The sequence below is a fragment of the Osmia bicornis genome, chromosome 15 (assembly GCF_907164935.1).
Source record: "Osmia bicornis bicornis chromosome 15, iOsmBic2.1, whole genome shotgun sequence".
Lineage (NCBI taxonomy): Eukaryota > Metazoa > Arthropoda > Insecta > Hymenoptera > Megachilidae > Osmia > Osmia bicornis.
The window spans coordinates 212,007-237,857 of NC_060230.1; the positions used below are offsets into that span (position 1 = coordinate 212,007).

At 33.5% G+C, this 25,851-nt stretch overlaps 3 protein-coding genes across 10 annotated transcripts in view; 2 read left to right on the forward strand and 1 right to left on the reverse strand.

Annotated features, from left to right (window-relative positions):
• Positions 1 to 514: 514 nt before the first annotated feature.
• On the reverse strand, positions 515 to 4,101 carry LOC123988507 (zinc finger protein 135-like). Its single transcript, XM_046288796.1, is given in 8 exon segments — positions 515 to 1,116; positions 1,119 to 1,230; positions 1,232 to 1,299; positions 1,302 to 2,628; positions 2,630 to 3,331; positions 3,472 to 3,610; positions 3,723 to 3,795; positions 3,911 to 4,101. Coding segments are annotated over 6 exon segments (2,541 nt in total). The 5' UTR covers positions 3,601 to 3,610; positions 3,723 to 3,795; positions 3,911 to 4,101; the 3' UTR covers positions 515 to 913.
• Positions 4,102 to 5,051: 950 nt separating this feature from the next.
• Positions 5,052 to 6,783, forward strand: LOC114876036 (protein YIF1B). The gene is made up of 4 exons (XM_029187043.2): positions 5,052 to 5,266; positions 5,560 to 5,645; positions 5,724 to 6,065; positions 6,140 to 6,783. Exons 1-4 carry the CDS (start codon positions 5,239 to 5,241, stop codon positions 6,668 to 6,670), a joined length of 987 nt encoding a protein of 328 aa, XP_029042876.1. The 5' UTR covers positions 5,052 to 5,238; the 3' UTR covers positions 6,671 to 6,783.
• Positions 6,784 to 7,046: 263 nt separating this feature from the next.
• The window catches only part of LOC114876034 (phosphofurin acidic cluster sorting protein 2), a 32,677-nt gene continuing 13,872 nt past the window's right edge, over positions 7,047 to 25,851 (forward strand). For 4 of the 8 annotated variants that reach the window (XM_029187032.2, XM_029187033.2, XM_029187040.2 and 1 more), the window contains exons 1-3: positions 7,160 to 7,241; positions 19,376 to 19,521; positions 25,305 to 25,608. In XM_029187032.2, the coding sequence (XP_029042865.1) occupies positions 19,403 to 19,521; positions 25,305 to 25,608 (423 nt within the window). In that variant the 5' untranslated portion in view covers positions 7,160 to 7,241; positions 19,376 to 19,402. Of the gene's footprint in view, positions 7,242 to 7,289; positions 7,857 to 19,375; positions 19,522 to 20,725; positions 20,873 to 21,008; positions 21,134 to 25,304; positions 25,609 to 25,851 lie in introns of those variants that run through there. The other 4 variants (XM_029187035.2, XM_029187038.2, XM_029187037.2 and 1 more) reach the window with 3 other exon arrangements.

Below are 25,851 nucleotides of genomic sequence, written 5' to 3' on the forward strand. Positions count from 1 at the left end.
GGCAAAAGATCAGAATAAATTATTGACTTGCTCGAACGGTTTCAGATATTACTCCGCGAGAAAGTAGTTCCCTAGTTCATATTTTTCTGTAATTTTTTTAAAAAATTATAAATCTTTGAAACATGTTTGCCAGTAGTAAATGAATACTCGATGGAATTTCATATTTTTAATAATAGTGACTTTCTTCATTTCAGAAATTAAAGTATCGTTACATGTATATGTAGTACCAAGTATAAGGCAGCATCTCACAGCTGGTAAATGCGACCACCTGATTTTTGCGAGACAGCGCCACATCGGACGCAGAAGCGCAACCATTTTAAATTTGACATTTGTCTGAAACTGCACGTGTACCTTGACTATAACCTTCGTATGAGAACCATGCGCATGCATCGGTGCTAACGATAAGTTTTCATACGAAGCGATTTTTGAAACCGCTATTAGTATCTATTAGTATCTAAACTAATCGAAGCATCATTTTTCTAACTAAAATACGAATAAATAATATAACATGACATAGTTTTATTCATTATTTATTACAGCTTTTACATATTTCTATACACATCATGTATTTTAATGAAGTTTGAGCCAGTAACATTCTGATTGGTATTTGAAATTATTCTTACAAAACAGTTACAAAACAGTTCAATAAATTAATATATTTTAGTAAAAATGAATATTTTATAATGAAAAAACACATTATAATTTTACATTATATTTTTTGCGAAGTTGAACAGCAAGATATGTATATAAATTTTTATACACTCTTCTTTATCAATAAGTACGATTCATAATAAATATGTACATATAATCTTTCTATGTATTAATTAATCGGTACATTTTAATTTTTTAATCGTTTTAAATTCCATTAAATAATCAAGATTTCACTCTATTTAAGAGCAATGTAATTTTTAAGCTATGTCTTTTCAGCTTTTGAATTCTTTAATTTTTTCAATTTTTCTCCAAGATGTTTATTTAAAATGAATTCTAATTCTTGTTGATTACTACATTTTTCTCTACACTCAGGACATTCAGGATCTTTCCCGTGTTCTCGTTTTCGATGTTTCGATCTATTATTATAGGTAGAAAATGATTCACCACAATCAGGGCATTGATAGGTTGTTCACCTGTATGTTTCCTACGATGATGATCTCTAGAATCTTTTCTCCTAAAACTCATGTTACAATATTCACAAACAAATGGTTTTTTACCAGTATGTAATAATACATGGTTTATAAAGATTTGTGTCATTAAATCCTTTTTCACACTGTGCACATTTATAACGTCTTTCACCATTATGTTACTTTTAATATGATTTACTAGAAGTTGTTTTACTCTATAAGTAGCATTACAAGTGTCACACTGATAATTTGGATCTACTCTTCCTTCGTGTACTCTCTCTTTATGCGCTTTCAAGGACATCTGATGCTTAAACTTCTCATGACATTCGCTACATTCATACCATGGTTTCTGTTTAGTTAGAATTGGATCCTGATTATTTATTTCATGGGATTTCTGTCATATGGTATTCAACATTCGATACGTCGGAAAATCTTCTAAACAAATCGGACACGTAAACAGTTGTGGTAATGTTACACTTTTATCATTTTTCCAATGCTTTTCTAAATGTTCATTCATATTTTGTTTTTTACTAAACGATTTGTTGCAGACATTGCAAGTATATCTATTATGGGGAAAAGTGAATTTTTTCTATGAAGTTTTAAGGCGTTTGTTAGTTCTGCATCGTTGACCACAGATATCACACTGATATGGTCTTTCACCTGTATGAATTCTGTGGTGTTCTTTTAATCTGGCCTTTAATTGAAATGATTTACCACACAATTCACAGATATGAGGTCTTGCTCCTTTATGAACAAAGAGATAGTGTTCATATAAAGAATTTTCTGCTCTAAAATCCTTTCCACAAGTACTACAAACAAATTCATTCATATTTTCATTATGTCTCATTTCATGAAATTCTAATCGTTCTTTTCGTACAAAGTGTTTAGGACATTTAGAACAATGATATTGCCGCGGAGAGATTACTTTAGTCTCATTTCCATCTACCATTAAAGAAAGCGTAGAATCTTCACAATCAACGCATGTAACTAAATCATTAATAGCATCGGGATCTAGGTTTGAAATTAATTTACCACAGAGATTACAGTTTACAGAAACTTTTTCTTGGTTGGCCGTTCCTATTACCTTTTGTACAAAATCTTCATTAGCGATGTCTTTACTGGTATCAACTTGTATTTGTTTCATACCACAATGTTTATAATTTTTTTGATGACAATTCAATCTAGATCGTTTAGTAAATAATTTGCCACATTCTAAGCAAATATAACGTTGTGAACTTTTATGAGTGTGAAAATAGTGATCCCATAACAAATTTTCACTAGTTGTTTCTTTATCGCATACTGTACATTCATATTTACACATTTTACCTGTTTTATGTCTCTCCATATGAAATTCATATTTTAAATGTGAAAGATAACGTGCACCACATAATTTGCATTCATATTTTAAACAAGATTTATATGTATCATCTAAGTCTTCTTCTTGTGCATCATCTTTTTCTAATACAATATCTTGCGATTCAGTCATATATTCATCTTTTCCACTTTTTACAATCAGTCTCGCTATCTAACCAATAAGCATTATCACTTTCATGCTCAGTTTTTACTAACTGATCTGTAGAATCATAATCACAGTTCAATAAATTCTCATTAGATGTACACGACATCTTTGACGGGCGAATAGAATGGTTGTAACAATTAGATTCCTTGAATTTTCTTTTCTGTTTCTTCCATTCTTCAGTTTCTGCATTTTCTTTATTAGATAACACATTAATATAACTTATATTTTCTTCTGGCTGTAATACAGGTAATGTAAGACTTATTAAATTAGGAACATTTTCAACATCTTCAGAAGCTGTTTGGTTTTCATGTTTCAAATACATATTGCTCTTAGCATTATTAAAATGTATTAAGTTTTTATGTATCTCAATATTCTTTTCTTGTATAACATGCTTTTTTTCAGAATGATTTACCATAGCTAATGAGATTTGAAAAGTATAATCACAGCCTTGTGCATTACTAACTAATAAAATCATTAAACCTACATTGCAGTTTGGGCATGTATATACAGCATCGCTATGAATTTTTGAGAAGTCTGTTATTTCTTTGGATAAATCAAGAAAAGATTTTATTTGTGATGTATTTTCAAGTTTCTTAGAATGTTCCACTACTTCTTGGATAAATTTATAATGGAGGACAATTTTGTTGTAACATGGCAAGCAGAGATGTTTTGAACCATTATCATCTACAGATATCTGTAACAGTCATTCAAAGTAACATTAATTAAAAAGCTCTTTTATATATTAGTACTAAATATATCATATTTATGTATATGTTATGTAAAATAAATAGAACTTTAAAGTTTCTTAATGTATACTAAAGTATATTAACATACTGAAATTGGTAATGTTTCTTTTATTTTTTGTACCAAATCAGCTGATTCTTCAAAGATGTTTTTACATTTTCCTTCTATAATATTAACCCCGCATAAACGACATATTAATATACTCTTTAATGTATCCATAATGAAAAAGCTGAAATATTAAAAAAAAAAGAATTTGCATTAACATCCTCTTATATTAACAAATTATCAAATTACTATTTTAATGTTAAAAATAAGTTACATTTAATATTACATATACTTACACATTATAATTTTAATGAGATGTTTATTTAAGGTTAAACCTCAGGATCAAGGTAATAAATAAGTATAAATTATCTATATTAATTGAAAGAAAAACTTTTTTTACTAGAAACGATACATAACTATTATAAAATTTTTTGAAATATTTTAGATGTCATTTAAAACTAATAAAACAAATTGTTTTATTAACCTCAATTATTCATTTCACAATACTGCTGAATACTGTAAGTTTTCACTAAAAAAAGTTAAAGGTATTTGCATGATTTTATTTCATGAATGACGTTTGTCAATTCGCATACTTTCAATTTTATCAAAGATTAAAATCAATTTTTATTATATGAACCAATAAAAACACGTTCTCCTAGAAAAACAATTTACATGAAAAGATGGACTTTAAGTTATTGTTTTTATATATCGCAGTTCACCAGAGTTCATAACTGCGAAAAGACTAGTTTTCGTTCTTACGTGCGCATCTTCGCCCTGATTGGCGATATTCCCACTTCCATACGCTTGCGCACAGCGTCGCTGTGGCGCCTCCACGTGGTGCATTTACGCGAAAGTGCATCATTTGGAGTGTATAACGGGTAGCACGGTTTTTTTACCCACGTGTATCATTCTGTATTCTTCCTATTCAACCGTACTATTGTTTCACCCTGTATATTAAACTCGTGGTTTAAGCGACTAGCGGAGTGGGAGTTCGAGAATTGTTAAGTTCCCCCATCATCTTTCAACCTGCTCGTCGCAGTTATGGACTCTGGTGAACTTTATATGTATATATACCGCAGTTCACCAGAGTCCATAACTCCGAAAAGACCAGTTTTCGTTCTTTGCGCATCTCCAGTACGCATCTTCGCCCTGATTGGCGATACTCCCAAACGAAGTGAAAAGCGATTAGCAGAGAGCTCGCTGCGTTCCCCCACCATCTTCCAACCTGCGCGTCGCAGTTACGGACTCCGGTGAACTGCGGTATAGATATCACTATGGAAATCATTTATTTCGGCTGTGATTTCAGAAAGTGATATGTATGTAAATACATATGTAGGTAGTAGGAATAATAATGCGACATTTAGCCAAATGGAAATTAAGTCATATAAAGAAAAAGACAATATTATATTACTCACTTGTAATTTAATAAAAAGATCCTTAATTTAAAATAAGTACCTCCTATATACTGAAAGCATTATAAAAAATATACATACGCTTCTGAATAGTATATGCATTGAAATTTATTTATTTATTATTTGAAATAAATATTCAAATTAAATACAATTGTTTAATAACATAACATATTAATTAGAACAATATAAGAACATCTAAATATTTAGGATGACAAAACTAAGATGAGAGAGTGGGAGACTTTGCCGAATGACCACGAATGACGAGATATGGCGACGTGTAGAATGAATTGTTTTCGCTTGTCGTTCTACAAATAGCCGGGTCTCAACCTGTAAACAATACGATTGTAATTAATATTTAAAGTCTTTTAATAAATAGTTTTTGGCGTTTAATTGAATAAACATGAATTACAATTCAAGTGCACGACGAGGTAAGTTCTTTGATTAGCGAAAGTGTTATGTCACCTTACGTTTTTAATTGTAATTTATAGTTTTGGATTTGATATTTTTGATAATTATTATTAACAAAATTAATTGTAATGATTTAGAATAATCTTTCTTAAGGGAAGGTATGGTTATATAAAATATAATGTTGTAAAATATCACACAGAGGTTATAGTGTTGACTACTGGATTTAAAAAATAAATCTTAAAAGCGGTGTTATATTTGCATATTGTATCATATTGTTGTACAGATTTGCTTACATAATTAATGTATTTAATAGGAAAACCAAAAAGGTTATTGGATCCATCTGCTGGTTTATCTGCTCCTACATCAATGCCGCAAAGTTCATACATGTATAATCAACAGGTAAATTTAATAGGGATAAATGGCATGGAAATAACTTATTATTAAATGCAAAACATTTTTCTTAAATCTATCTTTTAGGTTCCAATGAACAATGGTGGTATGGTTCCTGAATATGGTTTTAATGTACCAGAGCAACAGCCACTACCATATGGTTTTAACACACCACCAGTACAAAATTCGCCATACCCTGCTAACGAAGGTCACGGAGAACAATATTTATCACAAGAATTTGCAACACAATTATTGGCACAGCCTGTAGTTACAAACATGGCTGTACAATATGGAAATGCTTTGGTGGGATCAGGGAAGCAACAACTTGAAAAATTTGTGCCAGTTACAGCTCTTAAGTATTATTTTGCAGTTGACACAAATTATGTTTTCACAAAATTAGCTCTGCTGTTCTTTCCATTTACTCATAAAGTAAGTATCTTAGGTTTAATAAGTGATCAATAAATCACTTTGGAACAGATGTAAATAATAGAAATTTCTAACAGGACTGGTCAGTGAAGTATGAACAAGATGTACCATTGCAACCACGTTATGAGAAAAATGCACCAGACATGTATATTCCAACAATGGCGTTTTTAACATACATAGTTATGGCTGGATTAGTTTTAGGAACTCAGGAACGGTTTAGTCATGAGCAGTTAGGTATTTTAGCTAGCTCTGCTCTCGCATGGGGAATTATAGAATTACTGGTGCATACTGTGACTCTTTACATAATGAGTCTTGAAACAAGTCTTTCAACATTGGATTTACTGGCTTACTGCGGTTATAAGTATGTCGGTATTAATGCAGCTCTTGGAGTATCGTTATTGTTTCGGAAATTCGGCTATTATTTCATATTGCTGTACTTCAGTGCATCTTTAGCATTTTTCCTTATGCGATCATTAAAGTTAAGGGTCATTCCACAGAATCATAGCTCGTACACCGCTTCTGGTAATAAAAGGAGACTCTATTTTATACTATTTGTAGCGGGAATTCAGCCTATTTTAATGTGGTGGTTGTCGTATCACTTACTTTAATCAATGATCAATGAAAAGCAATTGGAAAAAAATGTTATAACAGAACGAATTGTGTATATTTATTTGATTATTCATGTCACTTGGCATTTTTGTAATAAAAAAATACTCCAACAAAAATCGTTTATTGAATGATTTTTTATTATCTTTAAATAATATGTTTATTTGCATATAATAATGTAATTAAAAATCTAAAGTAAAATAAGTTTTAAAATATATTCATAAAACAGATATTATTGATTGCATCGTTTCGTTGGTTTTCATTGTGGGCATGTATGTACATAAATACATACATAATTCCCGCTCAATCGTAAGATTCTCCGAAGGGCGTCTTCGTGCGTTTCCGTGTTTCTTCGTCGGCTCGCGAAAGTGCTTGTACGGCGCCACGAGCGGGCTTAGTCAGTCAGTCAGCCGCGAGCCGCGGTGAATAGAAGGTGTAGTGATTGTTTCTGTGGGTCGACGGGCCAAAAATGGCGGAGCGTACGAAGACGACAGCCCCGGCCACCCGGCCCGTTCCCATGAAGCTGTTTGCCACTTGGGAAGTGGATCGCACAGCACCGAACTGTATACCCAGGTAATCGATAAACCGTCTTTAATTTCCGCCTAATTCTCGTGTTTCGTGCGCTATCCCTCTTGTTACTCGGTGTCACGTCGGACGCCAGACATTCGGCGGGCATTCACACGCCCTTTTTTCCAGGATTACTCGTATTTTTCCGTTCGTACCCTTGGCTCAGGGGTGCCTGTCGTCGTGTATCGTTTTCACCTTGCATCGGGTTAACTTGTTTCTTTTATAACATACACACCACAGCTTATTTGAGCTGCGTGTGTCTGTTCTGGACTGCGTGGCGCGCTCTGTCTATCGTAGGATGCTAGCTGTCAGTCGGACGTGACAGATCACCAAACGCGAATCCTATCTCGGTTTATATTTTCACAGCGTCGCATTACGTTGCCGGTATTGTTCGATCTGTATCAATTTAAATCAATTTCCTTTCTATTTATTATTATTTTTACGTATGACACTTTAATAGGATAAAAGTAAATAAAACTAACTGAAGTGGTACATAAATAAAATGAGAATTAAGTTTCATCTGTGTCCAGTGTCGTCACTTTACTGCCGGGGATTCGTGCGATCTTCCGGTCTAGATGGTTAGGCACAAATGAAACAACCGACTAGTCAAACAAATACCGTGTATGTACTTGTTATGCGTGCATGCGTTAGGTTATAAAATTTCCAGCGTAGTTCTCGATTCTTGGATAAATGATGTCCTGTCAATGTCATACCCTGTTTTGTTTGAGCATATTCGTTCGATCTCGGTCTCCGTGTATCATTATGTAATTATTACAAACGAATCACTTTCATACGTTTAAGGTCAATGAATATTCAGACGTGGACGGAAAATTTACCGCGGAAAAAGCTGTTGTCGGTTTCACCTTAACGATGCAGCACGCATAATCATTCTACGCTTTCACGAATTGTCATCGTTACATTATTTTCCTACTTATGTATCTCATTCCTTTAAGCGTGAAACTTTCAAAAAATATAAATTGCTCGCTAATTATTCGGTATTTGGATTATATTCAAAAGCATTCTCAAATATCGTTAACAAGGATTGATTTTGATTTTGATTTTGATTTAGATCGCGAGCTTGGCGACAATCGAATTTTCTTCCCTTTTTGTTGTTCGGACGAGTTCATTTTCCGCTTTTATATACTGCAAAACCATTGGATTTATTTAATTGGCAGCAATCGGAACAGAAAGCATACGATTTGTTGAAGTTATTTTCGAAAATCAATTTTTTCATTTAGTTTCGCGCAAACGTTTGGCGTTGAGATTTTAATTAAGCAGCATTTCAATAGAGAGGCAGTTTTATTTGAAAATCACCAACTCGTGTTTGCGGTGTTAATTTCTAAACAAAATTCCCGTTTTGATCGGAGAGTTTTGCACTGGAGTAGAACGCTGCAATTATAAAAAATTATCTAGATAAATATTGCATTTTGTTTTCGAAATTGAAAATAAAATAGTAGAAAAAGTGTTGGATCTGCTACAGAATTTGATAATAAAGCTTTATCTACATATATGATTTGGTCCATTTTTATTAAGTAAATTAACATAGACATGTTATTGTTACAAAAAAAAAAAAAAAATCAAGTGAAAAGGAGAAAGCAAATGTACAATATCGATCATGTGTGTATTTCTATAGAAGTAAGGGAAAGTTTTAGAAAATAAAATGTTATAAAAATGAGTAATATGCGTATAAGGAAATAATTGAAAAGTAATTTTGACTTCCTTGGTAGCTCTAGTATTTTCAGTAATTATTATATTTTTTTATAATTACAATTCTTTTATTAATTCCATTAATTCTTTAATATAATTCTTAATATTTTTATTGGACAAGTGTTAATTAGAAATTTTCATATTTTCATATTTTCATTACATAAAAGTTTAAATATTTTAACTTGCCTATCAATTAAATCTGGGTCAATCAAGATTGATTTAAAATTAATTTGATTAGTGCGTAATTATGCTAGGTGTGAATCGATCTCATATGTATGTAGAAAGTGTTGGTTCTTTTTTCAATTGTCAAGGTTTACATGTAAGACGTGTTGAAGATGTTTAAATATGCTTGTAATTTAATTACGCAACAGCTGGATAGTCTTGTATCTTATTGCAAGCCCTTCGTGATAAAGATGTTCTTATTGCGTATCAATCACTTTATCGTATTGCCTGTAACGCAATTCCTTACTACGTAATTTATATCTGCGTAATTCCAGCGCGGCTTATTCATATATCCTCTCAACAGTTTGATCAATCACATTTGGGTGAGGCATGAATTTCATAAAGAAACATAATATTCATTTTACTTACTTAATTGTATTAATGTAAGATTGTAATGGGTAGAGTAGAATATTAATGTAAACACTGTCGTTATTTTTATGAAGAATTATTGAAAGCGATGGTTTCTTCAATTCAATGTACAATATGAGTACATATTCATCGTTTATGTATTCGGTGTTTAACCCTCAGACAACGGATTAGATCCGTTTTTTATCTGATTGATCTAATACAAAACCGTTGAACACTTATCCTTCTTTCTTATAAGGGGACTTTGAAGGGTCGAGTAGAGATGATTTGAAGAAAACATATTTTTCATTCAAGCAAAATTGAACTGAAAGTAATATGTACTTATATTTTTCGCGACATACATATAACAAATATCTTGTTATACCGAGGACTGTGTGTTTTCGTGTATTTAGCTTATTTGAAAAACATTGTTGTTTTGAAATCGATCAGTCAGATTTGTCATAATTTGTATTTTTTGAAAACAGAAAGAATTCATAGTTTTCACCAATTTCTTCTAATATGAAAATGTGTTAAATAAGCATTCAGCACGATTTTCTCGTGGAGATCACTCGTATAATGGCTTTGTTGATGATATTTATACACTTAAGAATCACTTGAATGATTCATGATGAAGAAATTTTATTTGATAAAAAAAGAATGAGTTGCAGTTTTATAGATAATGGAGGAAAGTTAATTTGAAAGTTAAAATAAAAGATAATGAAAAAATGTTATCAATTTATACGATTATTTTACAAGTGAAAAAAATCATATCAGTCACATATTAAGTGATCAGTGTCAGTACTCGCGATGAAATCAAGCTTCCCGAGATACGAGTACATATCGTACATACATATATTTAATAACATAAAATCATATTGTTTCTTTTTTTAAATTATTAACGATATTAATGTTCATTCTATTTGATCGCAAGCGTACCAGAAGGTTTCAAAGGGTTATGTACATCATAAATGATTTACAATTAGTTAAAAAAAATCGCGTAGGCGTAGGCGATCTCGCAATTGTTTTGAACGGGTTCATTTCAGATCGCCACGCAAATGTTGGTCGTTTTAATTAACGTTCGAAATTGGTCGAGGTTAAAAGGCCGCAATTACCATCGACGAAGTAAATTACCGATACAAAGTACCATTAACGTTTCGTAAGATACATGAAGCATTATGGCTCGTTTACGTGGATGTTCGTTGTGCTGTGTATGTACTTACGTGGTCTACCTGTTGGTCGCCAACAGATGCTCAAGTTCGCCATTTAAATGAGCTAAATGAAACGATGTACATACATACATACATACATACATACATGTAGCCAACTGGCTTGGCTTGCATTCGTCCTTCAATCGCTTTGCTAAATCTTCATGAATGATTCGCGAAATCGTACGATCGATTTTCACCGTGATTAATGAAATATTTCTTACATTCAGGGAATTGAAAGGGTACATAATATGTATGTAGTAGAAAATGGTCTTGAATTATATTTTTTTAGATTCCTTGGAACTGACAGATGCGTATCTTGTAAAAACATGTTAGATTGTTAATCAAATGCACAATTTGCCAATGATAGGAAAATTCCATGGTGAAATTATACTTTTTGGAGTATAGAGAAAAACTCTCCGGTGAATTTTTCGCGTGTAGTTAGACACAAGATCAATCTTTGGGTCGTTTTTCTGTTGAATTATTCAGAGGATTTCCAGCTTTCACGCGGTCTTGCTTCGCAAGAAGTAGACTTTGAGAAATATTTACAATTCTAATGGAAATAGTATGTATCTTGAGAGATTTACGTGCTGCGAACATGGTTTACTATTGTTGACCACTGTTATTAGGATCAACGCTTTGTTACAATGTTAATTGACTTCTTTAATTATTAGGAATAGCCCTCTAATATGAACGCACTCTAACTCTACTATGTACATACATATGTATAAACGTGTATCGAGTAAGTACATTTCTACTTCGAACTGTTTAACGATTTCGTGCGATGTGTTTGGTAATTGTTTGAGCAAAGATCATTTGGATTCAAAGTTGAATACATTTCAAGGAAAATGTACCATGTTAGAAATAGTGATTGAAATACTTTTATTATAAATAGCAAAATTGACCCTTTGATATTCGAGAGTTAAAAACAATAAAGCGTTAACAGTTCGTTTCTGTCGCTGTCATGGGAACTTTGTCCCTCTGTATGTCGAATAAATCTGCACGTGGCAATCGTGTTCAATGTATGCCGACCTCGTCTCGGTTACGTTTGTCAGACCGGACGAGTATACTAATCGCAAATCACCACCAGACAGAGGGAGACTGTCCATGTCGTAGCTCATCTGCGAAATATCAATCGCTGCCTGTGTGTTCCTTCTTTTCGCCATTTCGATTGATCGGTTCGCCACCGATTCGTTTCGTTTCGTTTCGTTTCGTTTCGTTTCGTTCCGTTTTTCCATTCTATCCATATCTTTTATTCGTTTCCGAACGGAAACGTTCAGCGGTGTATCACAAATGTGGAATAAATTATTGAAATTTTATTATTTTAAAACTGAAGTACTAGGTATGTACCTATTTATGAAATTGAACAAATATTAAAACTATTTCCTCCTAACGCACCACCCATAACTTATTGTGTTTGTTATCAAATAATAAATATTCTTAACGCGATATGCTTTTGAACAGCGGATGTGACCATCGATAGTAACATTTAAAGCATTTACGATCGTTTCTTTAAGATTTACCGTTCCAATCGCCAGATAAACCACTCGAACGTCAATAACAGTTCCCCTTTCTTGTGATCTGGCTCGTCTCTAGCAAATCTTGATACATTTTTCGCGTCATAAGCAGCATTCGAATTCGCATTAAAACGCTGGCCAAATTCGTACCACGATATAAATACTGATAATAAATCAAGCTGAAGTAACATGGCCAAAATGTTAATCATGCCTGTTTTGGCATACGTAGATGGAAGGTGGCGCAAATTTAACCCTTTCACTGTAAAAGGTATTCCATGTAACTTGGCCAAGTTACATCGATAGTTTTAAAATATATAGTAGAAGATAGAAAATACAATGTTTATTGGGGAAAATTAAATGGTGTCAAATGGAGTACTACATACATATGTGTTGCATGACACGTAATCAGTAGACACATAGGTACCTAATACAATTACAAAATTTGATAAAATTTTCAGAAGAAAAAGTCAAATTTTTTTTAATTTTTATTACAGCGCAATCAATCACAATGCTAATCTGCATTATACTCGTAGGTACATTAAACCAACAAAGATCGAATTTTATCATTCAAGGATTATCATTCTTCCAAAAAAAGACTCGTTAGATTAGATTGTTCTTCATTTAATATCTTGGCTTACAAAAGGGATTATCTATTCAGCCTCATTAATTGTCAGCTAAATTCGTTCCACGTTTACGCGAACGGAAAAGTTGCTCTTGGTATAATTAAGCTGCTCTTGCCTGGTGGCTCGTAACTGTTGTCTGCTTGGGAACTCGGCTTAAGAGGAAAACCGAGGGGTGGCCGTGGCTGACAAGGGTGAAACAGTGACGTAACCGATCTGCTGCAATGCGGAAGGTGGTTGGAAATGTGGAAACCATTTTTTTTCCCTCAAAAAACGAGCAACCCCCGCTGGATCTTACTTGCAGTAGAAATTAATTAAAGCAGCTCTGGAATAAATAATCGTTGAACGTAATTGTGTGTACCGTTGTATTATTGCGGTGAATACAATTTTTTTCTTGATAATTAGTATAGTAAATCTCTCTCTCTTTTTTTTTCCAACGAACACGGTAATTTAATTTTTTTTGGAAGCTGTAATTTATTTTTTATGCAGGCTACTTTAGAGATTACGAATTGGGATACATACTTAGGTATGTAAATTCACATTTACGGTAGCTTTCATGATTAAAAGTTAGATTTGTATTCAACTCTGATTTGAAATTTAATTAATTATAAGTTACTATTAAAATTTTACATGAAATTGCTATTTTTCAATTTTTTAATGGAAACCTTTTGAGAATACAGAGTATCAAAGTACACGAAGGAAAACTAATAAGTATTAATGTTTTTCTCTGTGATTCACAATTTCCCAGAGGGTATAAAGCTTTTCGCGTTTCATTTCCGATATACGAAGCCTTTCAATGCCTTTTTGTACACATCCTCTGGCAACGTCACAGATTAGGGATATTACGATAGAGATAGGTGAACGGTAGGCGTATCAGAATCATTTGCATAATAACGACGCAGCTGGTTCGGGCGAGAGGTCCGGCAAATTATACTCGTTACATATTACTTGATCGAATGATAAGGCAAGCACTATCAAAATTTAGCAGTCTAATGCTTAATGGACACGTCGCGCGTCGCGTCGCGTCGATTCGTAATAATTCCCGGCCACGAATAAAACGTTGGCAATCGCCGATTACATATTAGGCTAAATCGTCGAATTCGCTAATGCGGATACCATTATGTACCCTTTAAGAGGTACGATAAACGGAGGACATGGATAAGGAAATGGGTAAAATTATGCTTTTTGTGATAAGTAAAACTTTGATGAATTATATCAAAGTAATTAGTAGCCAACGCGTTCTACGCGCGCTTTAATTGAACAGTCATTTTTTTCTTAATAACTCACACATGAAGCATTAACCAACATTTTGGCGAATGAATCCCTCTAAAGTCTAAAGGACTACATATTATTCTTTTTCGGACACTCTGTATACGCATGTGCAATCAACAGTGTGTGTGTGTACATACAACATATGTAAATACATATGTACAAAGACCTTGCTAACGGGAAATTAAACAACTTGCGAACCGTGACTAATCGATAGTATTTCTAATAATAAGGGAAGGTCTTGGTACAGGGTTCTTCGAAGGACACTTTCCCTCGTTTGAACCGTAACGCGGGGCCGAAAGTTGAAATTTACATAATAAACTTTCAAAATGATGCATCAATTTCTATAGGTAAATATTTGTAATAAAAATTTTTAAATATAATAAAAATGTGCCCATTCCAAGGATATACATAATATGTATAAATAGAAATTCAATTCCGTAAAACGATTTTTCAAAATCAAACATCGAAATAAATGATGTATGTACTGATTCCCTGTAAATGGCCAAACGAGTCTGTTGTTGTTTCATCTTTGATACACCGTTTAATTTTAGCATACGATGCTCATTTACAACTTGGCTTCTGCCGAGGAATCTAATTTTATTATTTCTATAACATGCTTCCGTGCAGTGGGCTTCTTTATAATAAGGTGCATTTAGAATGTATCTTAATCAATTAAAAACTAGATTTTATGCAGAAAGAAAAAAAATAATACTTTTCTAATCATAAAGTTAGCAATTTATTAAGTTAGCTGATGGCAGAGAGAAAATTTGTAAAAAATAGTTTTTAAATTTAACGTAATGGATGTATGTAGTATGTATAATAATGTAGTAGAGATTTTGATAAGTATGCCAAATTTTTTTTAGATTTGATTAACATTGTTTGGCCCAGTTCGATCTAGTTTCAATATAAAGTGGTAAAAAATATGTTTTTACTTACAAAGTGTTAATTATCTCATTTTTAAATTGAACTATTATCAATTTTATAACTCATATATTTAAATTTTGGAATGTGTTAATAAATCTGAATATACTATCTTAACAATGTAACTGTAATAATAGCTAGTACAAAAATTTGGTAATACATGCATACATGGACGTATGTACCTATTTATGTATGTATATTTATTTCATTGGGCCTGTTGCAAGTTCACTGAAACAAGTATGTATACAATTTAGTTAGGTAGGAAGTGGAAGCAAGTACAAGGTGAAATAATTGAATGCAAATTACAGTCACCGTAAGAACATCGATGTCGAAAGACGACGGGCGGTAGAGTACTTGACCTTTCTCTTTGAAGGCTTTCATCTCGACAGAATGATCTTGATTACGTGTTCGACTCCCGCTCACCGGGTAACTGGTGTACATACATACATATATTCTCTTGTAGCGTCAGATTGAAGCTCGTCTGATAGGGAAAACAATGGTAGTCGTGGGCGAGAAAATAACGAAACTTCATCATTGGTGGCGTATAGCCAGCCAGGTATTGTACATATAGTATATTCACCTTGTCGTTCTAGCTTTGTTTTCTGATTCTGACCTTTTGTGGTTTCGGTGTATCGGTATTATCGAACATTAGTTTCTGCTGCTTTTTTTCTCTTCTCTTTTCTGAACAACGAAAAGGCTAAGAGAGACGAAGCGTGAAAACTGGAGATCTTGAACTGTATATGTTAACGATGTTACAAGTGTTGTGTAGAGCAGAGCTCAAGTGTCTTATCGTTAGGTGTATGTACCTTTTAAAACAAGTGGTAGGACGGGGTGGGGTATAGGTGTACTTGAAAAAAATCATTTTTGATATTCATTTTATTTAAGCTCGGGATTTTATTTCACAAATCCAATTTGGTTTTAGATTAAAATCATAACAGTTGTTTTATTATATTCAAGATTTTTTCGAAGAACTGCAATAAATAAGAAAATACGAGTATATCAGCTTTGACAACATTTTATGGCAAGTCATTTATCAAGAGATAAACATAAGCTACAAATATATGTATAATGTAGACTATAACTGGTGCCATAAAGCACCTGAACAAATAGAAAAAAAATTGAATCATGTTTAAAATAATATCATTCACTTACATTTACTCAACAAATTTTCCATGATAATACCATACACTATTAATAGCATCAAGATTTCAGATCACAAAAGTGGAATTACTCATAAAAATCATCACATTCAAACTCTTCAGATGATTTATTCCAATTTCTCAATTTCATTATATTATACATAGATATATGTATGTATATTTTCGTATTTAAATGACGTCACATCGTTGAAATTGATATTTTGATTAATTAATGCTTCGATAAATTCAATCAAATATACGCTTCGTATTCAGAATAATTAATTTAATTATGAAATTTTGTATTAATTGGAATACATTTTTATTTCGATTGCACTTTTATGAATTATCGTTTAAATGAATTTAATTTTCAAGTATTGATAAAATTTAATTTCACGATGTCATTGTAATCTTTTCATTCTGTGCTTATGGTTTAATTTGACGTAGAAGAAATGGGAGACTATTTTTTGCTTCGCTTCAACAAGATGAGATTGAATCATCAGTCAAAGTTGACGTGGAATGCATTTATCGTTAGTGTCAAAGTCGTCACGTTAAGTTATATACCTACATAGGTACTGAGTATGGAAAAAATGTACTTACCTAATATGATTAAATATGGTGGAATTACATAACAGAAAATCTGGGTTTCACGGAAAGTACAAATCATTATTGTACTTAAGTAGCATTAAATCAAATAATTCCAAAGACAATTATTATTTCAAATTCTAAATGATGGATCTTATCAATAGAGATTACAAATAGGTAAATATGTACTTTCATCCGCAATAAAGGTTTCCGTTATATGTCGCACACAACTCTTTTTATTCGATTTTAAAATTCAGACACGCTTACAATTCCTTTTAACCGGTATTTATTTTTTACTTGCTTTTAGCGAGTAGAGCAGGGTCTTAAATTAAAATAAAAGTGATAGATCAGTTTTCTTATAGTTATTAATAATAGAAGCTTCTTAACTCATTTTAATGCGTAACTTTTTGATACGAACCGTAGACCCTCACCACGTAGATTTACTACCCCTCTTACTTATTAGACATACGAATTTTATAGTTTAAGGATTTGACACAGTGGACTTGAAAAAGTTGGACTAAACGTTGGTGCTGAAGTTTCTTATCTTGTTGAAATTCACGCTTGAACGATTTTTGACTACATAGGTACATACATACATACCTACCTTCGAGGAAAAGCTTGTTTATTATCCGGTAGGCTTCGTCGACATTAGACGCAGCAGATAGTGAAACGGTGAGTCATAAACGACGCCGACGCGACGGAAGGAAGAGTCGAGCATTCTTTCCTCCCTGTTCCGATATGCTAGCAGCTGACTACGAGCATGTGCATGGTAACACGTGGAAATACAACTATGTATTTTTCATGCTCCCATTCAGTGGTTTACATACATGGTGGGTGGTACGCGGCATCTTCAGCGTTTGCTCTAAATATTTTTTTTATCCGTCTCTTCGGAGGAACGTGTTTTCAAATTATTTTAATTTATTGAAATTTAAACAAATTGTGAAAAGATTTCTATTTTTAATATGCACTCGTAAATGCATCATTCTACTAGAGAAATTTATTAATCCAAGGATTTAAGGGATGATGTCTACCGATGATGTTTTTCTTCTTCTTAAAATAACGCTTAATTCCATAGAATGTAAATTTGCTTCCGTTAAGATCTTAACGGAAATTGCATCTTACAATTAGTCTTTTTTCTGGGAAATGAAAACATCGTGATTTTCCTTAAGGTTTCTTTGTTATTCGAAGCGATGAGTCTTGCTTGTTCTTAGTCATCAGGCTAGCGATGGCTGTTTCTAAAACTTTTTCTACCCTTGGACCACCGTGAGTCATCCGCTTTTGTCAATCCTTACTTTTCGATGAAAACTGCTTCTGATTAGTTGGACACCTAATGATAATTACCTAAATGATAATATAATATCATTAAATGATTCTTACTATATGTACAAGGCGTTGAAAAAAAAGTGAATCACGATAAATTTCATTTTCTTTAAAGATTTAATATTCTGAAGAGCACTCTTGTTGGAAAATTAAAATTTCATTCATCTAACGACCACGCGAGTCCAAAGAACTTTCGTTTTGCCTGTGACAGGAATGATAAATGAACTTTGGTCTTTAAATTTTTCATGATAACACCGTCTTTACTATCCTATTCTGAAATGGTACATTTTTTTTTCTGGTTAAATTATGGTTCATTTAAAAATATTATCATCTTAATAATCATCATCCTCAAGAAATAAATCTATTTGTTCCATGAAACCGACGTTGACGTAACATGTAATAGGTTTCACCTGTCTCCATTCATGCGATGAAAATAATAAACCACCGTTTCATTGAGTAGAACCTGCTCTTGACAACGCGGTATGTATTATAACAACTCTTCGATTAAGTTTAAATTGTATGTTACCTAAAGTGAAACTTTAATTATTATTAGGACATTGGTTATTGGGTGAAAAACAGCAATGGCGAGCCTTCTTGGCGGCGAGCCAGAATCAAATTAAAAATTTTGTAATTAAAACCCGCGGGTCAAGTATATGGATTGATTAATTTTATTGAACAAATAAAAGCAACTTGTATTTTTATTTTAACACTTTAATCAATTTCAAGTAGAGTAATTCAAGTAGAAGAATTTATGCAACGGAAAAACGTGTTTCATGCCGTGAAATTATCATGCGACAACTTTCTTCGTGTCTGGCGGCTTCGATGTGTCCTAGAGAAATCGATATCTAACGAACTCATATACATATGTAGAAATCAGTCGATGTCCATCGTTCCATTTCTCAGTCAGCTGTATTATCGCGTATACAATATTATTTGCATTGCAAATTTCGAACTGGCATAGTTGAACTCGCAATCAATCGAACAACGTTCTATGTCAATCATAATAATTAAATCGCGTGCGCGCACTTACGATTAGGTACGTAACAGCATAATTTTCAATCGAGCTGAAAGATATCAAGTTCTAATAAAACAGTGAGGTAGGGCGCGATTATTATTATACCGGGACGAAAATTTGTAGAATTTATCCTCATCAACCACTGCACATCTTTCTGAAAAAAATTGCGCCATTAATAAAATTGAAATTTCACGCAACACTCAATATGTTAACTTACTCTTGAAATATCATATTTAAACGTTGAATAAAACAAAACTCTCAATCTCAAATTGCAGTCAGTTTTTCTATGCATCGTTGAAGAAATGCAAGGATTAACGACACCGATTTTTCCCTCCGTAAAGAGGCGGCAATTTCAAGCGGCCTGGTTTTCAAGCAACAAAGCAGCATCGACGCCGCTTTGTTTCGAATTTTGTGGAACAAGGTTTGTCCCGATTCAACGTGTTCCTTCTGTTTTTTTTTTTCGCTTTTTGCTTTTTCTTTTTTGTCGTTGACCGAATTTTCTCTTGCGTAGCTCAGTTTGGGGAATACTTAAAAATGCAATAATAATCTGTGTTCCGTTATGCAGAGCAAGTTCTATCGGACGGTTAATGATTGCTTTAATTCAATTTTGAAATAGTATTCGCATGTTCCTCGTGGTTCGATGGAATTCTATTAGAATCGATCATTGTGCTGTGTTGTATGTAACATTCTACATAATCATACGTGTACGTTTTTTAAAGGTAACACTTGCATTTTCAGATTCTACGCATCAAAAACTATTACAATTGATGTACATAATTATGTCAGAGCACAGAAGGATTTCGTTAACGTCGTTCGTGTTCTATCTTTTTTATCTGAAGCTTTCTTTGAAGCTTCAGGTTCAACGATAAGCTTATCTATCGCTTGGTAAGAAGCCTCTCTCATTGACATAACAGTTTCTACGTTATCGTGGCTTTTCGGTTCGCGTAGAAATCCCTAAAATCATTTTCTATACGTCAGCTCGACGAGCAGGTATTTCGATTAAAACTAAAACTAAAACCCACCCCTGAATTCATTTTTCTTCGCGGATTGTCGTCGTTTAATTTCAAAGTCGATTACCATCGCTAAATAGGGGTATGTATTCTTAAATTGAATTCAAAATCTGATACAATAAGAAGCTCCTTTGTTTTTCTATAGTCGGGTCACTTTAGATAAATCAGTTACCACGTACCTTCATGGTACTTATTCATTAACTACTTGACTTTGTGACATGTTTTCGTTCATCTAATTATGTACCCACTCTTACCATTTCTGTATTGATCCGGCTTTAACGTTGGCGTGAATAAACTCATTAAGTAATCCAGTACAGTGACTTAAGTATCTACTTATAGTCCTTCTAGAATGTTTTCTAAAATTTTAGAAAACGTTATGGATGTGAATAAAAATAATATTTTTTTTGGTCCTCTTATTAGACAATAATTATGGTTGCATCACTGACAAGAAGTATTATTTCCGTAGAAACGTGGTCTTGGAATTTTTTCTGAGGGGTATGTTGATGTTTATCAAGGCCAGCCGTGCATTGGCATTTTTCCTGTTGGCAAATCCGCGGCAAAATATCGCCTAAAAGGCACTGCACTGGTGCAACGACAAAGCCGGCGCCGCGCCGCGCCGCGCCGCGCCGTTGCGTCGTTCATTTCTACCAGCAGAAATAAACCAAACGTTAGTTATTTGCTTGCGCAACACACTAATTTAACTTCTAGCTTCTTAACTTTGAGACCTGTGCTGTATGCTGCATCGATGTTCTACGGAACTTTGTACGTATCTCTTTGGTCGATCAGGAAATTCATTACGAATCCTGTTCACCACTGGTTGTTTTCATTGTTTTCGCTTGTTTGACATTGTGTTACGAAACATGCAATTAACGCGTTCGCGATTACGTTTTGATTGCAGCAACCACGCGTGAAACGTTTTTTGAAAGGCATCACCTGACCCATAACTGCTATGCTGGTCGCTTTATCATGTTCAGGGCTTTATGGTGTCCATAAAATTCCACAAAAATCTTTAGAAACTTACAGGTAAATTAATTCTGATATAGTGTTGTAGGTGATACATATTAGTTAATCAGCTAATTCTATGCAATTCCAAAATCCTTATTTAACCTATTGTTATAAATGAGCACAGTTGTTTATCGTATTGAAAGGATTAATTTGATGCGTGAACAGAAATCATAAATGAGCCAACATTGATATTGCAATTCTGCAAATTACTATGCAACTATCCGTAAAACAGTAGTTTGTATGCAGTCAACAGATTATTTGCGATTCACCACGAAAAAACGTTGTAATAGCACGTATCTGAATCGTCCGCTATTAACCTACTTAACGTCATGTCGTTATCAACAATCTTGTACTGTTACGAGTCTGAAGAGATTACACTTACATATTTCCGATATACATAGAATCGTGTTTTCCTTTTTCCCTCCAGTGTTACACATTTTGCGGATCAATCAAATATGTAATAGGTATTTTTTTTTTCCACTATCGTTGCGCAGTTGCAGTAAATTCGACACACCGATAAAACGTTCCATTATTTTCATTCCGTTTGAATTAAGTATCGATCGGTTTACTTGAAAGCTTTCCACGTGGCAAATCGAACCTTGCGATTCCATTCGTTTCGTTCGTAATAATTAAAGGTTTATTTGAATCGCAATTTTCGTACTTGTTAATTCGATGCTTCAACAGTAAATTTATCATTTTGTAAAATAATAAAAGAAAATCCTGACCGCTATCCTACCAAGTATTTAAGTCCTCAAATGAAGATTATGGTAAGAAAAAAAATGGGTTAATCTAATTGGACGTGCTACTTCAGAAACAGCGATAAGATGTACATATGTAAGCTGCTAACACAAGGACAAAGGCATAAATAAACAACAGCAGAAGCATGTGAAAAGTCGAAGCGCATCGAGCAACGCAATGCACTAACAATAACGTGTCACACGAACAAAGCATTGCGCAATATTAACGCTTCAGTACGTGCACGCTTTGTGTAACGAGAACAAACCAAACGGGAGCGCATACATACGTATGTATATCGGAAAAGTGTATCGTGTTTTTTTATCATACAAAGCGTCACAGAGATGCGCGACGTAAATTAATTACATTCACTTCTGCTCTTTTTTTTGTTTTTTTTTTGTTTGTTTTTTTGTTTATTTGTGAAGCCGTTTAAAATAATCGGATAGTAGCAATCGGAATTCTATCCCCAAAATACTTATGTTGTGTATAAAAAATGTGATCATTTTATACATAGAATAATTTATAGACTAATTTATTTTCAATTTGAAAGCAGTCCTCATCCTCCTTTAAGAGAACCATGTCTGTGAACTGTAATTACATCCATTTACAGTAGCTAGCTTAAAACAGCCAGTATACGTATATGTATACATAGGTACATACATATGTAGCGTTTGGTTACAGTCACGCTTTCCGGATTGCGACATTTAAAGTTTAAACCATTGACTGCGAACGACATTTCCGCGAGGATTCGCGTGCAAGCTTCTGCACCACTCCAGGCGTATGCGGATATAATGCAGCTCCTAAGGAATCATGTTAACCGAATTTATGACCAAATCGAGGATCGAGGATCGACGACAAGGGCATTTAAATTTCTCCGGAACATGCGGATTTCACTTTGGATTCTATCTCTTTGATTAGCCATGCAATGGTTAATACATAGCCAGTTACAGCAAATAATGTCCAATTTTCTTAGTCTAATATGATTTCATAACATAAAAGTATCACGAAACATCATTTACGGTATATCAATTTAAAGTTTAAAGTTTAAAGTTGAATGAAAATAACTACTTATTAGAAGTTTCATCAATATTCTTAATTTTAACATATAGAATATTTGTTATTCTTAAAAATATAAGCCCATAGTAGCAAAAGGGTTAAGAAACAACCCTATGATAAATTCGTAAAACGATTATTTTTACTTAAGCGTAAAATTGCGTGACACTACCGTTATGTTACATTTAAAAAACTGTTTGTTCAGTCAGATTTCGGATAGGTTGAAAAGCTCAGACTAAGGTGGTTCAGAAGCAAGGAAAGAAGCAAGTGCATTGTAGTAGATCGTTCGATAACATTCACGACACGCGAAATTGTACACACAGTCGTTGAAGAATAAATGTTCGATAATGCATCTAATACAGGGTGATTCTGCTAACTGGGACGCTTAAGTTGGTTACGTTTAAAATAAAGTTAGAAAAAGATTTGATACATATTTGAAAACAAACTATTGCTCTTCTTAATAATTAAAGTTTCGATATATCTTACGACAGTTGTTCATTTTCTCTGCGCCAGACACGTTATTCACTATAACTTCTATAACTTCACTTGGAAGAGGATTATAGCCTCTGTTCCAGTTGCTAGAATCACTCTGTATACGTCTAGTTTTTTTATAGCGATTCGCGACAGTGGACAACGATCGATTCCCGCTAATAATACAAAATTACTAGCAGGGGTAGAAAAGTATATTGCATAATGAATGACAGCGTGCGACAAAAGAGGGTGAATTCAATGCGTTTCTCCTGAGATACGTCATGATTCGTGGAACCGCACTTTTGTGCCTCTTTGTACTTACAAAAGAAATGACTGGCATATCATATTTTTTGTTTTCTTATCTTTTCTTTTCTTTTCTGCGGTTGGAAATTAATCGTCACTCATCTTTTATTCATGTATCGCGGAATATATTATATTATTCAGAGGTTGAAATGATTTTCTTATTACAAATTGGAATTGACTTTTTGAAATTTTTAAACTTTATTTTTAATATAGTGAAAATCCATGTAGAGATGAAATTGTTCACGTGGCAATATATGTAATCTGAAAAACTATCTAGGAGGATTAAAGCACGTAACCGGCCTCGATACTATTAAAAAAATTATTAATCGATGTTTCATGTTCTCAGCGTTAATTAGAAGCGGTGGTATAATGCTAATGAAATAGGTAATCGTATGAACTGAGAAACGGTGTGCGTGCTAAGCGGAGATCTAGAATGAAACCGAAATACCACCTGTGTAGTTGTAACCCCGCAGAATTATACATATTTACCGTTCACCCCCGAACCAGATACAATATCCTTCTCCCTTGCGCGGATCCTCGAGAAAATTACCTTCCTGTTTCCTGTTTCCTATGCTTTTCATCGTTCACACTGTCAGTCCCGTTTGAAGCCGCTGCGCTGTGAGAGTAAAGATTTAAGTGGAGGAGTTTCTCAGCTAGATGTACAAACATTTCAATTTTATTCTTGTTAATTTTTTTTTACTTTTGCGAATCACCCAGTATTAATATCTCACTGAAATATTAATACTATCAAAATTTCATTCAAATCCATAATTAAATTAAATTAAATTCAGCATTCAACGAAAATGGAATAAATGATTGCTACTCCATTCAAGCAATTAACCAAACAATAAATTCACCTTTCCTAAAAAAGGAACATCCATATTTAATTTCTCTTTTCTCTAGATCACTCGAGGTAAAATAGGTCACTCGACTGGTGTACCATAGTATAAGTCTCTTGGTTGGTATCAAGTTTGAACGAAATGAGAATCGTTTACCCTTCTACTTTTGGCCTTATCCTCTCTGCCAGTAGAGCAATTAAAAACTGGCCTTTCGTGCTTGTGCGTGTTCATTCTAGTCAAAGGGTAACGACTAACGTGTTTCCGATGACAAAGATAGCAGAAGGATTGCACGTCATATGTATGTAGGATGAATCCATATTTCATTCGACACGGCATCGTCGTGACGTCTTTAAACGGAAATGATTATTATCACTGTCTACCTACTACATATGTAGTACGTATGACCTGATCGATACCATTGTGCCAGCGTTTTTGCTTTAAGATTCAATTTAGCCTCGTTTCAAAACCGAGCTGTCCTCGATTGTTTCGAAAATGTAAGCAATCCCGCAGTTCTGGTAGACCTTTGTGTTTCATAATCACCATTTATGCACCATTTATGCACCATTTATGCACCATTGAACTCGTCGATCTCTCAATTGATGGTCGTGATGAAACACGAAGGAAATAAATAAGAATTAATTAATCATAAAAGGAAACGAAACGTATTCCCTATTTATTATAGTTTCAAAATTAGCCATTTTCTAGCATCCTCCTTTGAGAAGGTTTATTTTAACCATAACTCATCGGTTATCGGAAAAATCTAAATTCGATCCCTTTTCATGTTCCAGGCTGTGCTCTTTGACCCTGACCCGACTGATAATTCTACGGCCATTAGGTTCCGATTTAACTTCCATCAGCATCGCCGTGAAGATGCAAAGCTCGAAGAGGACCCTGCGCTCGAACGAGATGGCCATACCAACTAGTGGCATGCTGGATACAGAACTAGAGCTTCAATTTGCCCTACAGTACCCCCATTTTCTCAAGAGAGACGGAAACAAACTTTTGATACTGTTGCAAAGGAGAAAACGATATAAAAATCGTACGATGCTCGGATACAAGACCCTTGCTGAAGGAGTCATCAATATGGCTCAAGTAAGTTCGATCGATTGAATTACGACTTCCGCTTTGGTGCAAAACGCACCAAAACGTGTATCAATTTCTAATATGTATATAATATATACATACATATATGGTATATATCGTATATATTGTATATTTAGATTTTAAAAGACTTCATCTTATGTAGGTATAGAATTTCAAGAAAAGTAATGTAACATTTCTAGATAATTCGTATATGTAAATCATAAAGAATTAATTAGATTTGATTGCGTTCGG

Bases quoted from the DNA above. Each gene is read 5' to 3' on its own strand.
- LOC114876036 (XM_029187043.2), top strand. From the start codon at position 5,239: ATGAATTACAATTCAAGTGCACGACGAG. The intron at 5,646-5,723 runs GTAAATTTAATA...TCTATCTTTTAG, and splicing joins CATACATGTATAATCAACAG to GTTCCAATGAACAATGGTGG. The intron at 6,066-6,139 runs GTAAGTATCTTA...AATTTCTAACAG, and splicing joins TCTTTCCATTTACTCATAAA to GACTGGTCAGTGAAGTATGA.